At 48.6% G+C, this 13,371-nt stretch overlaps 3 protein-coding genes across 12 annotated transcripts in view; 2 read left to right on the forward strand and 1 right to left on the reverse strand.

Moving 5' to 3' along the window:
* The window catches only part of LOC113428674 (class I histocompatibility antigen, F10 alpha chain-like), a 156,967-nt gene extending 154,990 nt beyond the window's left edge, over positions 1 to 1,977 (forward strand). Inside the window, exons 9-10 of one of the 2 annotated variants that reach the window (XM_087953858.1) lie at positions 189 to 222; positions 1,286 to 1,977. In XM_087953858.1, the coding sequence (XP_087809984.1) occupies positions 189 to 208 (20 nt within the window). In that variant the 3' untranslated portion in view covers positions 209 to 222; positions 1,286 to 1,977. Of the gene's footprint in view, positions 1 to 188; positions 225 to 1,285 lie in introns of those variants that run through there. The other variant, XR_015747209.1, reaches the window with a different exon arrangement.
* LOC113428608 (major histocompatibility complex class I-related protein 1-like) overlaps positions 1 to 13,371 on the reverse strand; it is a 684,789-nt gene that overhangs the window by 445,358 nt on the left and 226,060 nt on the right. The gene's annotated exons all lie outside the window — the stretch shown is intronic.
* The window catches only part of LOC113431589 (major histocompatibility complex class I-related protein 1-like), a 76,618-nt gene continuing 71,386 nt past the window's right edge, over positions 8,140 to 13,371 (forward strand). For all 3 annotated transcript variants that reach the window (XM_087953894.1, XM_087953893.1, XM_087953892.1), the window contains exons 1-2: positions 8,140 to 8,409; positions 11,688 to 11,966. In XM_087953894.1, the coding sequence (XP_087810020.1) occupies positions 8,196 to 8,409; positions 11,688 to 11,966 (493 nt within the window). In that variant the 5' untranslated portion in view covers positions 8,140 to 8,195. The remainder of the gene's footprint in view (positions 8,410 to 11,687; positions 11,967 to 13,371) is intronic.

The following is a 13,371-nucleotide window of genomic DNA, read 5'->3' on the forward strand; positions in this document are numbered from 1 at the left end:
TCCCAGAGTCACCTTGAACAGATGGATGGCATAGGAGTTTAATAATAAAATAAATGGGCTGGTCTCCTCTGAGAGATTCATAAAGTTGCAGAGGTTTAATGGTGAAGAGAGAGAGGATCAGGACAAAGCATTTTACTCCCATTCCATTCTATCCTCTCACTTTGTGTCTCTCTCTCTCTCCAATGCAGGGAGGAACCAGGCCATTTAGCAGCCCCCTCGCAGGTGAGTGGCCCCACTGGGGTTTGTGTGGGGAGGAGGAAGGGAGGGAAATGGGGGCTTTGAGGTCCAAGGACCAAGTGATGGTGAAGATGCTTTGGGAAATCCCTCTTCTCTCTCCTGTTCATCTCAAGCGCTGCAAGGGGAGGAATTTGGGGGAGATCCAGAGGGGCTCTGGGAAGGGAGGGCTCTGCCTGCCCCCAAACTCTTATCCTGCAAGGCCAGACTGTGGCCCCTCTCAGGATCTGACTCTCTTGGATCAGGAGGCTCAGAGAGCTGCAAAGAGCAGATTGGTCAGAGAATGACGGAGCAGCTGTCCAGATGAAGTCAAAAGACACTGACACAAACTTGTAGTTTAGATATATATATATAAATATATTTATAGTTGCAGCAGACAAGATAGTCAGGAACATCGTGAGGTAAATCAAACGGCACATGGAATACAGACAAGAAAAAAGGCGGGGAAAAAGGGAAACTCCCCCTTTATACCCACAGCAACCAATCATAGCGTGGATTGCCTCGTGCAGAAGCCAGCCCAACCAATCAGCTCTTCCCCCATTGGACACTTTCCTGTTGCAGTTCCTGAATTTGATATCCTAACAAGACTGGGGGGTCCCCAGAGCAGGAGGAAAAGGGGGGCAGATGAGGGGCTTCTTGAGGCTCCTGCAGTCATGGATGGAGAAGGGGCTTCTCTCCACTCCTTTGAGCCCTCTGGGATTCCCTCCCTCCAGAGGCTGAAGGAAGACATGGAGGGGGAGCATAGGGATCCGTAGGTCCCCGGAAGCAACACGGACCAGTATTGGATTCCTGTATTTGAAGGGGGACATGGATGTTATCTAACTTGTGGGGCAGGTTCTCAGCCGCCTCAGGAGCCAGTCCCAGTCCTGCCTCTCCCTTCTTTCTACCTTGGAAAACCCCACCCAGCTGATCCCTCTCTTGAGGAAGCCACAGTTCTCATGAGTGGGATCAGCTGGGCCGATTGGTGCTGATCCCTCAGCCTGGGTGGTGGGATTCCTCCTCTTGGCTCCCTCCCAGAGTGACCCTGCCTGCTTTTTCCTTCTCTTGGCAGCACAATTGGACAGTCCCAGCATGAGGAGAGAGGAGAGGAGATCAGCTTTCTCCTGAATTAGGCCGGACTCTCCGGAGGAGCCTTTCAGGCCCATCCTGCATGCCTGGAACCAGGATGTATTTGGGGGTCTTTTGCCTTTGCTTTTATCATTGGATCAGTATCCTTTTGTATTAGGATTGAAGAACAGAGGAGAAAAGAACATCTTACATGTTTATAATTGTGGAATCAAAAAGATTCAAACTGCAATTAGTAGATATTATTTTATTTTTTATTTATTTGTATCCTGCTGAAGGCATTGAAGATATCCAACACCCCTTTTCCTCCTATTTTCCCCACAACAACCACCCTTTGAAGTGGGTTGGGGGGTCAGAGCGAATGACTGGCCCACCCAGCTGCCTTTTGTGGCTCAGGTGGGACTTGAACTTAGAATCGCTTTCTAACCTGGTGCCTTAACCACTACACCAAACTGCCTTGTCTAGCTTGTAATAGCTTTGTAATGTAGCTTGTAGCAACTATGTTGTTGTTTCTGGTGACCTTTAATGGGTTTCTGGTGATTAACAGGTTTTAGAAAAAGGCCCATAGTTAATGGGGCGAAGAATAAAACTAGAAGAGTTTCTAGTTTTACTTTAAGGGAGAGTGATAAACTGTTAATCTTCATCCTAGTTGCTTGGATTGAAAGTAGAGGTTTTTCTCTCTTATTTTTCTTATTGTATAATAGTTATATAATAAATAGTATGTGCCATGTACTGCCATGTAGGGATTTTGACACTTAAGAAAAATGGAGCAAGAAGCTTCCCACATCGTGATGTGCTGAACGAATATAATTTTTTTCTGCTGCCAAAGAGAAGCCGACTTTGCCACCAAAGCTGGTTATTTGGTGGCTGTGCTCCCTGTTTTTTTGAAGGGGAGACTAGGAAGGACCCAGGGTGACCTTTGGACAATCCTCCCCAGGTAGAGAAGAGAGGAGGGGGCTGGATGCCTGCAATTCTTGGTATGGAGATCAGAAGGTCTGATCTCTTGCTATCCTTTCCCTTCAGCTGCTCGGCTTTCTTAAGCACACCTGGGTTTTCATTGCATTTCTTGAAGCTTTACAATCTCTTGATTTATGACTAGTTCACTTCTGACCTATTTTATAACCTGGACTTTTACAACTTTTTTTTCCTCCTCTTTCATTGTTTACCATTAAATTCAAATTATTATTATTTTAATTGTAAGAAAGGAGGAGGTGATAAAGAAAATAATGGAATGTGCTGAGTAGATTGACACTGGCAATTAGAGAGCAAGAAGAAAAAGAATATTATAAAATATGGGATTTATTTTATCAAAGGTTAGATAAAAAAATAGGAAAATGAAATATAATATAAATATAATACAACAGTAAATATAAAATAATGGTAATGATATGTTATAATTGATTATTATGGAAGGAATTACATTATGTGAGAATTTGTAAAAATGTGAGATTTGCTCGAAAAGGACAATGTGAACTTGCAACTAAAGTCTAATGATGGTGTAATTATAACATAACATGATATGGAAAGTTGATTAATATAATATGAATATAAATTTAAATCTAAGAGGTAAAGAGGATACATATTGTGCACAAGAAATATGTACCAACCGACACGCTGTATAGCTGAAAGAAGGTTTTATTTGTTGTTTTGTGTTTGTTTGTTTATGTTTGTTGTCAAAAAATTAAAAAACCTTTTAGGAAAAAAAAAAAAGAATGGTTCTGGAAAATCAAGACAATATGCAAAATCAGGAAATATCAACTGGACCTGATCTGCAATTGGAAGATTTGGCATTTAATTGGTCACCTTCACACCCAAAGAAGTATTTGGTTTGTCAGAACAGATAAAAACCAATATGAATAGAAGAAACTCTTGAGATAACAGATATGATGAAGGATGGACTGGATTTTCTTGGCAAGAGAAATGCTGTGTTGTTGAGAATTATTCAACAATCAATCTGGCAGAGATAGTCACAACAGAGGCTTGTGAACTTTGGAAATGAAATGCAATTGTTGATAAAATTCCTAATTAAAAACCTAAGGAAAGATTTCACAATTAAGAACCAAACACAAGTATTTAACACTGGACTCAGAGATAATGATTGAATTTGTTTGTGATAAATAAGAAATTGTGTAGAATTTCTAAATTATAACACTGTTAGCAGTGCTTTGAATTTTAACTTTGCCGTTCAAGTATTAACTATTTTTCCTCTCACATATGTAATCTATGACAGGTCAGTCAGGTTGCAAATAGATGTACAAGATTATAAACTTTGGGCCTCTTTTGCAAGGGGAGAAGCTATTTGTTGTGGAGCGGCGGTAAAGATAGAGACGGACGCAGGCTCGAAAGTTAACAGGCTTTATTCTAGCGAATAAAGGGTTGCCGCGGCTGCCGAGGCTAACTGGCAGTCAGCTGGCGGCGACAGCTGATGCCGTTTGACAGCTCCTTTTATAGCTGGCTGTCAAAGGGCATCAACCAATGGGAGCGGTCAGCGCTCCCGCGCAGGCGGCGGACCAGAGAGAGAACTTGTCAGTCTGTGAACACAGCACTCCTTTCCCCTGGCCAGGCGCATGCGTAGTCCTGCAGCCTGGTAGGCCGTCTTCGCTCGCGGCCAGATCGTCGTAGACCAAGGGGCTTGCCGGCAGGCAAAAGGTCCCTTGCTCCCAGGGAGTCACCCGGAGATCCTCGCTGGCCTCCAGGAGCCCTCGTCCGAGTGTCCAGCTGCTGACCAGGTAGGTCCTTCCAACTGGCTTGCTGCGGGGATGGCTCGGGATTCGGCCAGTAGACCGGGTCATCAGGCGGGGAACCATTCGCAGCTGCTGGGTAGACCGGTTCGCTCGGCTGGTCAGCTTCAGCAGGCAGTTGGTAGACCGGGGCGTCTGGTGAGTAGGCTTCAGGCATCTGGTAGACCGGCATGTCTAGCAGCTGGTAGACCGGGGCATCTGGTGGTCCCTGGGAGTCGACGGCAGCTCTTTCCCAACGCCTCCTTAGCTGGTCTATGTGCCGGTGCCACACTCGGCCATCCTCCAACAGGATCCTGTAGGAGAAACTCTTTGCCCTGGCATCCATAGAGGGTGCCCTGCATAGTTCCTGGCATAAACCAGGTCTTGCAGGGTAAATTCCCTGGCATGGCTGTCAGAGCCTAAAGGCGTGCCAGGGGCATAGTGGGGATGTAACCTGTCCAAGGTGGTCCTGAGGCGTCTGCCCATCAATAGTTCTGCAGGGGACTTGGTGGTGGTGGTGCATGGAGTAGAATGCTGGCTGAGTAAGTAAGTGGACAGCTTGGAGTGCCAGTCTGCTTGGCCAAACCTTGCCAAGGCTTCTTTTACAGATCTAACAGCCCTCTCAGCCATCCCATTGCTTGCAGGGTGAAAAGGGGCTGTGAGGGCATGCCTGATGCCCAGGTTGGCGGCAAAGACCCCGAACTCACAAGAGGTGAACTGGGGGCCATTATCAGATATCAAGGTGTCAGGGAGGCCGTGCGTAACGAACAGTCTGGTCAGGGCTCTCGTGACAGCCAGTGTAGTTGTGGAGGGAGGCAAAGTCACATCAATCCATTTAGAGAAAGAGTCTACTATGACCAGGAAGGTCTGCCCATGCACAGGGCCAGCCAGGTCAACATGCAGTCAGGACCAAGGGGCCCCAGCATCCTCCCATCGAGTTGGCGGCGACAGCTGATGCCGTTTGACAGCTCCTTTTATAGCCGGCTGTCAAACGGCATCAACCAATGGGAGCGGTCGGCGCTCCCACGCAGGCGGCGGACCAGAGAGAGAACTTGTCAGTCTGTGAACACAGCACTATTGTTGCAGTAGATTTCTCAATGTTCAACTAGGGACATAATTTGTCCTTTTCTCTTTTTTAATTATTTTTTCCAATGTTTTTGTTTTGTTTAATTTTGTCTCTGTTTAATCCTTTTCTTTTGGATTTTGGATTTTAATCTTTTGAATAAAGTAAAATGGTCAATTCTAAGAAAAATGGAACAGGAGATCCACAATTTGGCCTGGCTGCTTCCCTACTAACCATTGCATACATACTGTAAGAATAGCAAAAGTGTTTGCTGAAAATAAATGATTTTCATTTCTTCTCATCAGTTGCTGCCTCTTATTGGAAGTTGGGAATAGCAAAGATTTTTCCCTCTTTGCTGATCAGAGACCCCAATTTCACTCTGAGTGATAGGAAGGGGAGGAATCAAGGGGAGAAGTGGGGGGGGATGGACCCCTGTGTGCTCCTTTGGGGAGGAGGCAGCCATTTTGTTCCTGTGTCCAGAAGTTTCTCCTGCATCACCAGCTGATCTTCTGTAAAATGGCTACTTGGTCTTGGATTGGGGATGGCAGCAACAGAGGCTGCTTTTCCCTCAAAATCCTCCTTTGCCTCAGGTTCTTGGCCAAGTGGCTGATCTTTGAGCCTCACCCAGGGGCCCTTTGGAAGAGAGGAGCTCAATGCCTGCCAGAGCCGTCCTGGTCCCCTTGCAGAAGGGCAGCTTCTCCTGATTCTGAGAGATCCTCTCTGGGCTCTTCAGCTGCCCAGTATGACCCAAGAGTTGGGAGACCCCCGACTGATGGGAGAGACCCCTGACTGTCCCCCATATTACAGGTAGTCCTCAACTTACGACCCAAGAGTCTGAACCCAAAATTTATGTTGCTAAGTGAAACATTGGTTAAGTGAGTTTTGCCCCATTTTGCGAGCATTTGTGCCACGGTTTTAAGTGATTAATTGCAGTTGTTAAATTAGTAATGAGGTTGTTAAGTGAATCTGGCTTCCCCGTTGACTTTGCTGGTCAGAAGGTCACAAAAAGGGACCACATGACTGCAGGACTCTGCAACCATCATAAATATGAGTCAATTGCCACGTGAGCATGAGGATGCTACAATGGTCATAAGTGTGGAAAATGGTCATATGTCTTTTTTTTCAGTGCCAACATTGAACGGTCAGTAAATGAACTCTTGTAAGTTGAGGACTACCTGTATAGTGGATGCTTTCTGGGCGAGGAGGAGTGAAAATTGGGGGGTCTTTCACCCCAATGCCCTCAAGGGCTCCCATCTTTGAGAGCCTGAAAAGGGCACAAAGCTGGCGTCTCCAACCTGCAACACCAGAGTCACATTCAGCCTTGGAAAGCTAATAACGCAGCCCCACAAAACTTTTAATGTCATAATAAACAATAGAAAAATAATAGAAGTGTATACCAACTATATTATATAATTTGTACACAGCCCAAGACAATTCCTTTTCACTCGGTGCTTCCCAAAAGGTGGGACAAGGCTGCTTTAAAGCGTTAGGTGAAAATTCACTCTGTATTTGAGCGCCTTCTGAATCAAAAGTTTTAGAAATATATTTATTTATTAGAGTCCTCTCCATCTTGAAAATGCCACAAGAGCCTTTGAGCATTTTCATCCAGAGCGAAGAATACTTGGAGTTTCTGACCTGCCACAACCATCAGGAAATAAAGATCAGGTAAGAGCCCAGGTGGGCGGGTGGTCAAAAACATCAGCAGACATAGAACCGGTTCTATGTCTGCTGCTCTTCAGAGCTACCGGTTCTACAGAGGTGGACAGAACCGGTAGAAACACCACCCCCCCCCCCCTGATTCTGAAGCTGTTCATCATAGGAAATGTAAAATCAGCCAAATTTGGGGATCATAATAACAACTGTAATCGGAAGAGGGATTTATTATTTGAGTCCAAGGATTCTCCAGAAGAACCGCCAAAGGAGAGAGCAGCCATCTTAGTTTATGGTAGGAAAAGGGAAGAGTCTGAAGCTTCCTAAAGATTCATGGCTTCACCAGAGAAGAAAAGGAAACAGGGAATTTATATACTGTGTATTTGATCCCTCTGGCATTTTTCCCTAGAAAGAAATAAATATCTTTGCCTTGAAGAGGCCACAAAAAAGCCTTTGAGCATTTTTATCCAGAGAGAAGATCCTTTGGGGAGTCTGAGGTAAAACACAGAATCATAGGACTGGAAAGGACCTCAGAGGTCTCCTAGTCCACCCCTCAGATCCAGGCAGGAGGAGACCTAATACCATCCCAGCCTCACAGTTCCCCACTCTATTTTTGGAAACTTCCAGTGAGGGAGCAGCCACAATTCGGAGGATGTAAATTATTCCACTGATGAATTGTTCTCACCGTTAGAAAACTTCTCCTGACTTCTAGGTTGGATCTCTCTTTAGGAAGCTTCCATCCTAGTTGCTTCATGCCCTGACCTCTGAGGCTTTGGAGAAGAGGTCCATCCCTTCTTCTCTGGGACAGCCCCTCAAGGGCTGGAAGACAGTTAACATGACACAAACACAATCCTTCTGTTTTTATTTTTTATTTTAATTTGGTTTGTCAATTGCTTACAAGATAATAGGTATAAGTAAAAACATAGTTATGAATACATGGACACCTATAAGAAAAATAAAAGAAACAATAGGACAGGGACGGTAGGCACGTTGTTCCACAGGCTGGGCCTCCCTGGCTCTCTCGAGGGTTCTTCCTCCTTCCCTTCAACCTCCCTCCATCGTCTCTCTTGCTCCTCCCTGCGCTCTTTCCAGGCTCTCAGCCTCTTCCTGGAATCCTGGAGACCGGAAGTGGGTCCAGCACTCCGGGGGGGCCCTCACTTGGGCACCATAAACCGGAAGTCTCGTTTCTCCGGTTCTCTTGATGCTGCTCTCCCTCTGTGGATCCCAAGACTGCGTCGTTTTGGGGGCAGCTCCACCTGACCCCCCCACTGCGAGGGGCTCCCCTCCCCCTCGCCCCTCCCCCAGGCCCAGAGAACCCCCCCTCTTTTTCCAGCCCCCTCAGTTCCGCCCCTCCCCCCAAGAGGCGGAATCCCTGGAAGGGGATTTCCCGATGGAACTTTCGCTTTCCTTTCCCTCGTCTCTCTCCGGTTGCGCCTGGAAGTCCGCCTAGCAACAATGACGACATGGGGATACTTTTTTTCTACTGGTTGAGCCTGGCCAATCGCGGCCTTTCTCTGGGTTGTTGCGCTGTGGCTCACGCGGGGCGCGTCTTATTCTGCCTGCGACTGTCCAGGAGATCCGGGGGCTGCTTGAGGGTCGCTGCCAGGATGGCTCTGCGCTCTGCGCCCCTCTGGCTCCTGGTGCTGCTGGCGGTCGCCCTACGGCAGAGCTGCGTTGGTGAGTCCCTTTGGGGCCTTTCGGGAGATCCGGCCCCTTTTTTCCTTCCAGGGACTCTTTCTCTCTCCGCCCCCCAAAAGTTTATTCCCACAAATAGAGTCCCTGATTCGGTCCTCTTTCCAGTCCGCTCCCCTCCCCCCCCCCGTGGCCACTGTTTGGTTAGGTCCCAAAACGTTGAGGGGACTCTGCTGCCTCTCCCCTAACCCCAGGAGAGCCCCCCGGGGAACAGGACAAGGGTGGACCCTCCAGGTGTCCGTCAAGTCTACCTGGGCGCCCCCAAGCGCAGTTCTTTCCCTCCCCCGAAGTGGCGATTGTCGGAAAGCGGCGTTTGCAGGGGATCAGGGCAGTTCCCGAACTTCCTGGCTGCCTTCGCCCAACCCCCCGACCCCCCTGGGTCGCCTTTCCTGCCTTTGGGGGGGCTTTGGGGCTCTTTGGGGCTTCCGGCGCTGGGAGGACCCGGCTGGTTTCTCCAATCGGATCCGTGTCTTGGCAGATGCTGGTGCAGTGGAGCGATGGGGCCAAGGTTGTCCTGTGAATGCAGCAGGATGAGAGTCTGGAGAGAAGCCCTTCTTAATAATCTTCCTAAAGATTCCTCCTTCCTGATTGTCACTTTCTCCTGATCCCCACCATCACCCGGTGATCCTAAACCCAAAATACCCCCAGAGATTTATTCTGGGAGAGGCAGAGATTTGCCTCCCACGAGGTTCCTTCTTCCATTTCAGAAGCTCCCGACATGGGGCAGTTTGCAAAATTAAAAAATATTTAAAATATATAATTATTCCTTAGTAATCAGGAACTTGGGGTGTTCCTGGCTGTTTGCTCTGAGAAATTATCAATATAGAAACTTTTCAAAAAAAAAAAGTTGGCAGGAACTTAAGGATTAAATAAACTGGCTTGGAGGTAAAAAAGAGAGAGAAACACCTCTGAATGGTGACCATGAAATGAATCGCTGCTCAGCCCCACAAGGGAAGAAGCCGGTTCTGGATCACGGAGAGTCCGATCCCCTCCTTCTGTTAGGGAAATTCTGTGATCCCTTTTCGATTCTGAAATCTCCCCGAGCAGGAAGTGGATCTGGGATCCTCTCCCCAAAAGCTCTGAGAAGCCCCTGGGATTGTGGGGAGGAGCAGGAAGAAGGAGGCCCAGGCCTTTGCCTTGGACTGGGAAGGACTGGGAGGCCATACTGGAGGGAATGGGCAGTGGGACTACAGGCAGTCCTCGACTTACAACAGTTCATTTAGTGTCCAAAGTTGCAATGCCATTGAAAAAAGTGACAGTATGACCACTTTTCACACTTATGACCATTTTAGCATCCTCATTGTCATGTGACCGAGATTTGGATGCTGGGCAACTGGTTCATATTTATGACGGTCACAGTCTCCCCATATCACATGAGCCCCTTTTGCAGCGTTCTCACAAGCAAAGTCCACGGAGAAGCCAGATTCACTTAACAACCAGGTTATTAATTTAACAACTGCAACAATTCATTTAACAACTGTGGCAAGAAAATTTGTAAAATGGAGGAAAAAACTCACTTAACAAATGTCTCACTTAGCAACAAAAACATGGACTCAATTATGGTCATAAGTCGAGGACTCCCTGTATTTATTTCTCTGGGCTTTGGAGGTCCTGCCCTTTTGTATGCAGACCCTGGTTCTGCCCAAATAAATCCCATGAACGATCCTGAAAATGATCTTTAAAATCTTGGGTGCCCTGGAAGAATTTCTGACCTGAAGAGCTTTCAGAATGGACACCAAAAAGGGGATTTTCCAGCTGAATCAATTTCCCAGCAGCATTTTATTCATTTTATTTTCTTTTGATTCTTTTAACCCGCTTAGAAGCTGTTTTTTTCCTGTTCATTGGGCAGCCTTAGAGTCTCTTCCATGTTTGTATTTTGACAATGGAAAATAAACGGTGATTTAATGTGATTTTTTCCCTCCTTGTTAGTAAAATTTCATGTCTTGTGAATTGAGCCTGTCCTCCAAGGAAGGGCTGGAAAAACTCGGATGATCCTCAGTCAGGAGTTTTGCATGATGGAAAGTGAAATAATTTTCTGTGTTTAATCTTTGGTTCACCAGAGGGGCTTGAAAGGTGACAGGACCCTCCCCACAGAGGATGAGTTTAGGGAGAGGACCCCAGCTGAGCCCCCCAAAAAACATGGGTGTTTTCAGCAGGAACTCCCAATCAGCCCCAGTGGGGGCAGGGTGGAGAAGCCCCCTGGGTTTCTATAGGGTGAGGGGAATTCTGGGAATTGAAGTCCCAATGGCTGAGTCTGAGGAACTCTGATTTAGGCCTTTACCTTGCACTCACTGATCACGGGAAGAGTTGAGTAGCCAGGATCACAATCCCCTCCCAAGTTGGCTGAGGGGCATTTCTGCCTGACAAAGTGCAGGATCAGCCCCAGAGGAGGGAAGGTTTCAGAGCGGCTTCTGCAGAAAGTGAAGGGTGAGATTCAGAGGAAATCTGGTCCAATGGAAAGTGGCCGTGGATGATGGTTTCAGGGCCCTAACTGGGTTTCTGAAATGAAGCAATCTTGGGATAATCCCAGTGAAATTCTCTGTGGAATGAGGGGAGCCCCTCTGAGTCCTGGGTTCAAGGCCGATTCCTGCTCAGATGGCTGAACTCTGGGAGGGGAGGGAGGATTTTCCAGCGATGGGAAGGGGGACAGGAGGAAGATCTGGGGTCTCCGTGGCTTCATTGCTGCTCCTTTCCCTTTGCCTTCCCCCTTTTGGGTTTCCCCTAAGGATCCCATTGCCTCTACCTTCCCCTCCCCCATTTTATAACATCTCCCCTAATATCTGCAGCTATAAACCATCCACTTTGGCCCTTAGACTTTTTTTTTTTCCTGTGAATGGAAATTTGGGGTGTCCAGGTGGGGTTTCCTGCTGCTTTTGAGCTCCTGGGGGGGAATCCGCCCTTTTCCCTGTGGGGCCACTGCAGCCTCCTTGGGGCAGAGACTGAGCAGCCCAGAAGGGGGTTTGAGGGAGGCCTTGATGGAAGAGGGGAGGGCACAATTGAGGGCAGGTGAAGACCTTCCCTGCCCTCCAACCCTTCAGGCCCTCCAGAAGCTGCTTCTTTCCCTCTCAGTCGCTCCCTCATTCCACCTCCTACCTCCTCTCCCACCATCTCCCCCTTCCTTCCCCCCTTCCTCCTCTGCCCCCCCCCAGCTCTCTTCTTCCTCTTCCTTCCTTCCTTCTCCCCAGAGCCTCAGGTGGGAGCCTCCATGGGATCAGGGCCCTTGACTGAAGCCCCCTAACTCTCCTCCTCTGGGTCCCTTCCAGGCGCCTCCTCCCACTCCATGAAGTATTTCTACTCCTCCATCTCAGACCCCAGTCAGGGGCTGCCCCACTTTGTCTCTGTGGGATATGTGGATGATCAACTCTTCAGTTACTACGACAGCCACACCCGGAGGAGGAAGCCTCGAGTCTCCTGGATAGAGAAGTATGTGGGGAAGGAGGATCCCCAGTACTGGGACAGTCAGACCCAGATATCACGTGGCAATGAGGAGTCGTTCAGAGTCGGCCTGGAGACTCTGAGGAATCGCTACAATCAGAGCGAAGGTGAGTGATGGGTCTGGTGGCTCCTCCGGCCCCATATTCCCCTCCCCAGGAACCAGAGGGGGGGAACGGGGGGGTCCCTTCAAAGGGAAAAGCAGCCTCCACACCATTTAAAAAGTCTTTTTTTATATGTTTATTCTTTTATTTTAATCAATATAAGATTGTCCTTGCCTCCATAGCTGACATTTTCTTCCAACTGCAGTTAATGAAAACGTGTTTAAATTTATCCATCTGTCTGTCTGAATGTTGACATGGATATTGATATAAACTGAGGTAAAAAGGGACCAAAATCTCCCCTCCCCCCATGGAAGATGGAGGGTCCTTAGTGGATCTCCTGCTGTGGGGGAGGAAGGGAATCACAAGTCTCCCCCCCCCCAAAAAGAGGCAGGAGGATCCTAAGGAGATCCTGGGGGAAGCAGGTCCTCGTCCTTCTGTCTGTTTCCACCCCAGAGAAATGAGGGATCGAGTGGAGATCCACCTGGGGAGACTAGATCCCTTTCCTTCTCCCCCTTGTTGGAGGGAGGAGTGGGGCCCAAATGCCAGGAGCTTCTTCTCATCCTCCAGGTGGAAGGAGAGGCCAGGAGGCCCAAATGGGGTGGGGGCTCTTGGAGGGGGGTCACAGGGCCAGGATCCTCCCAATCTTGAGGGGAAAGAGAGAAAAGAAACAAACCTCCATTTGGGGCCCTGCAAGAGTCTCTCAGAGCCATCATGGCTTCCCATCCTTGGTCCCTCAGGCTGGACTCCTGCCCTGCCCTCTTGGTGGGGCTGCCCTGGAGGGGGGGAGACTCTTTCTTCAGCAGCCCCCTCCCCCATTCTGCCATCTTTTGGGGTGGACAAGATTCCCCTTCAAGGAACCTTATTTAGGAAAGGGATGCAAGGAAATCTGGGTGTAAAGATAGGCTGCTTTTGGCTGAGGAAAACCTTCTCCACAAACCTCAGCCATTTCCTCTCCTTTCATCCCAAGGAGGGGCAGCCCCCCCTTTTCCTCCTTCCACTTCTGGGAGACCCCAGAGCTCATCCAGTCCTGCCCCTGATCCCCCAGGATCCCCTCAGATCCCTCCAGGCCCCCTGCTGGCCTCCCAGGGGAGCAGAGCTGGACCCAGAGGGCTCCCCCTGGTGGAGGAAGGAGGAAGGAGAGCGGCCAGAGTGGAGGGGAGCCTCCTTTCCAGGCTAAAGAGCCCCAAAGGTCCCAACCTTTCCTCAAAGGGAGGCTCCTTCCACCCCCCCATCGCCTGAGTCGCCTCCTCTGGACCTTCCCCAGCTCCCTCCGGTCCTTTTCTGGGGTCTTTTGAGCAGAAACTGCAGAGAATATTCCAGATGTGGAGGCACCCTTGATTCATGTCAAAGGTTTATGACATTAGCCTCTCTGTGTTTTCAATACTATTTGAATGATCCCTGATATCCTGTT

Source organism: Notechis scutatus, chromosome 2 (assembly GCF_049901735.1).
Source record: "Notechis scutatus isolate UNSWTSFEM ecotype Mainland chromosome 2, rNotScu1.2, whole genome shotgun sequence".
Lineage (NCBI taxonomy): Eukaryota > Metazoa > Chordata > Lepidosauria > Squamata > Elapidae > Notechis > Notechis scutatus.